The sequence below is a fragment of the Spea bombifrons genome, chromosome 2, assembly GCF_027358695.1.
Source record: "Spea bombifrons isolate aSpeBom1 chromosome 2, aSpeBom1.2.pri, whole genome shotgun sequence".
In the NCBI taxonomy this organism is placed as follows: Eukaryota; Metazoa; Chordata; class Amphibia; order Anura; family Pelobatidae; genus Spea; species Spea bombifrons.
The window spans coordinates 137481686-137483922 of record NC_071088.1 but is presented as its reverse complement, the minus strand read 5'-3'; the positions used below and the strand labels follow the sequence as shown (position 1 = coordinate 137483922).

Sequence of the window (2237 nt, the reverse complement as noted above, 5' to 3'; positions counted from 1 at the left end):
ATTCTCTGAGGCTTTCGGACTTTGAGTTACCTTGGCTTTTCGCTTTCTTTTTATTGTCGCTCTCCCGGGTTTTGGAGTCACACGGGTCGCGTTATCTCGAAATAGCGAAATGGTTGCAGAGTCCACCTTTCTTTGTTTGCTTTGATAAGGTGAAGCCGGGAGGTCTTGTACCATGTCAGCGAAGTTGCTCCGTGAAACCCCGTATCGATTTTCTTTTAACCCCTTAAGGACAACGGGCGGTCCCTAATGACTTTGTCATTAAGGGGTTAATTATTAGCGTTTTAGCCAAGATTGTTCACCGGCGACAGGGATTTCATTCATCATCTAAATGAAAATGATTGGCTAAAAAAAAAAAAAAAAAAACTTGAGAAGTATTTTTTTTTTTTTTTTTTAAACTGATTATAAAAATGTAAAAAAAATAATAAATTTTTCTCATTATCGTCTTTATTCGGCATCGGGGGAAACTGTTTTACGGGGCCTATTAGCAAATATAATTAACAAAAATATATATTAATACATTCACTCCTCACTGAATCATCTTCCACCACTAGGAGGCAGTTCCATGCATCTACTACCCTCTTTAATCCCCCTCCCCCAATAAAATATCTGCGTCTTTCAAAAAGTTGCATGCCCTTCATGAGAAATGGACTATAATTAGTATTACTTTACATACCAGCTTGAAATAATCTGATATTATGGGCGGCTTTGTGCTTATTCTTTCTCTTTCTTTTCCATAGGGCCGGCATCAAAGAGCTGCAATCATGAATTCTTCCGGGGAAAACTCCACGTACAGGTGTAAGTTCGACGAGGACTTCAAATACGTCCTCCTGCCCGTGTCCTACGGCATCGTCTTCTGCGTGGGATTGATCCTCAACGTAGCGGCGCTCTACATCTTCATATTCCGCATAAAACCCTGGAACGCCTCGACCACGTACATGTTCAACCTGGCCATATGCGACATGATGTATGTGATATCCCTGCCCCTGCTGGTGTACTATTACTCCCAGGGAGACAACTGGCCGTTTAGCGTGGGGTTGTGCAAAATAGTCAAGTTCCTCTTCTACACCAACATGTACTGCAGCATCTTCTTCCTCCTCTGCATCAGCATCCACCGCTTCCTCGGGATCTGTTACCCCATGAAGTCGCTGGGCTGGCTAAAGGTCCGGAACGCTCGGATCATCTCCGTCTTGGTCTGGGTGATTGTATCCGCCTTCCAGTCCCCGATCCTGTACTTTGTAACGACCAGCAGCAACGGGGACAACACCATCTGCCACGACACCTCCAGCGCGGACCTCTTCGACACGTTTGTCATCTACAGCACGGTCAACCTGGCCTTGTTGTTTTGCGTTCCTTTCGTCACCATCCTGGCCTGCTACGTGCTGATGACAAAAGCTCTCCTGAAGCCATCAGCAGCCACTTCTCAGACTTCCAAGTCCAAGAGGAAGTCCATCAAGATGATCATCATCGTTCTCCTCGTCTTCATTGTCTGCTTCTTACCGTTCCACGTCAACCGGACACTTTATTATTACTTCCGCAAGATGGACCTCGAGTGCGACGTTCTGAACGCTATCAACTTGGCTTACAAGGTGACCCGGCCGTTGGCCAGCGTCAACAGCTGCCTCGACCCCATCTTGTACTTCCTGGCCGGGCAGACCGTCCGGCGGAATATTAATATTATCGGCCGGAGCCGCATCACCAAGATGAAAAGCAAGATCTCAAACTACATGCAGGACAACAACTGGAGCTCGGTGGGGGACGGAAACGTTGCTAACGATAGTGCCCCGAGCCCTAGCCTGACCGTGATCACCAGGATGTGAAGAACACAGAACTAACGGGGGGGGGGGCATGGGGGTCCGTACCTTTCACGGGAAGAACGTATAGAACTTTGGGAAATAACTAGGATTTTCTAACTCGCACAACATTTTAATTTAATAATTTCCGTTTTCAAGGACTCTGCTCACGCATTCTGAACCCCCTTTAAATAGGTTGACGTCTGTAGGGGTATTTAAAGGGTTAATTCATTAACAAGCGATAGACATTTTCTACTCCGATAACAGAGGCTTGTTGTTGTAATTTCCAAATCTAATGTAACCCGAAGAAGAAAAAAAAACCTCATCGTGCCCCATTCATTAATGAATGAAGTGGCTGATTGTTGCTGATTGGCTGAGGCAGCCTTTGTAAGAGCCGGGGGGGAGGAGAAGGGACAGGAAGTTGATCAAATAATGCAAGTTCTGCCT

General features: G+C 46.0%; 1 protein-coding gene across 1 annotated transcript; it reads left to right on the top strand.

The window, feature by feature from the left end:
• The first annotated feature begins 741 nt into the window (after window positions 1–741).
• On the top strand, window positions 742–1838 carry LOC128474357 (P2Y purinoceptor 2-like). Its single transcript, XM_053456671.1, has one exon. It carries the CDS (start codon window positions 762–764, stop codon window positions 1815–1817), a length of 1056 nt encoding a protein of 351 aa, XP_053312646.1. The 5' UTR covers window positions 742–761; the 3' UTR covers window positions 1818–1838.
• Window positions 1839–2237: the final 399 nt, after the last annotated feature.

What these genes read in the sequence shown, in the direction of transcription:
- LOC128474357 (XM_053456671.1), top strand. Translation starts at nt 762, where the DNA reads ATGAATTCTTCCGGGGAAAACTCCACGTACAGGTGTAAGTTCGACGAG.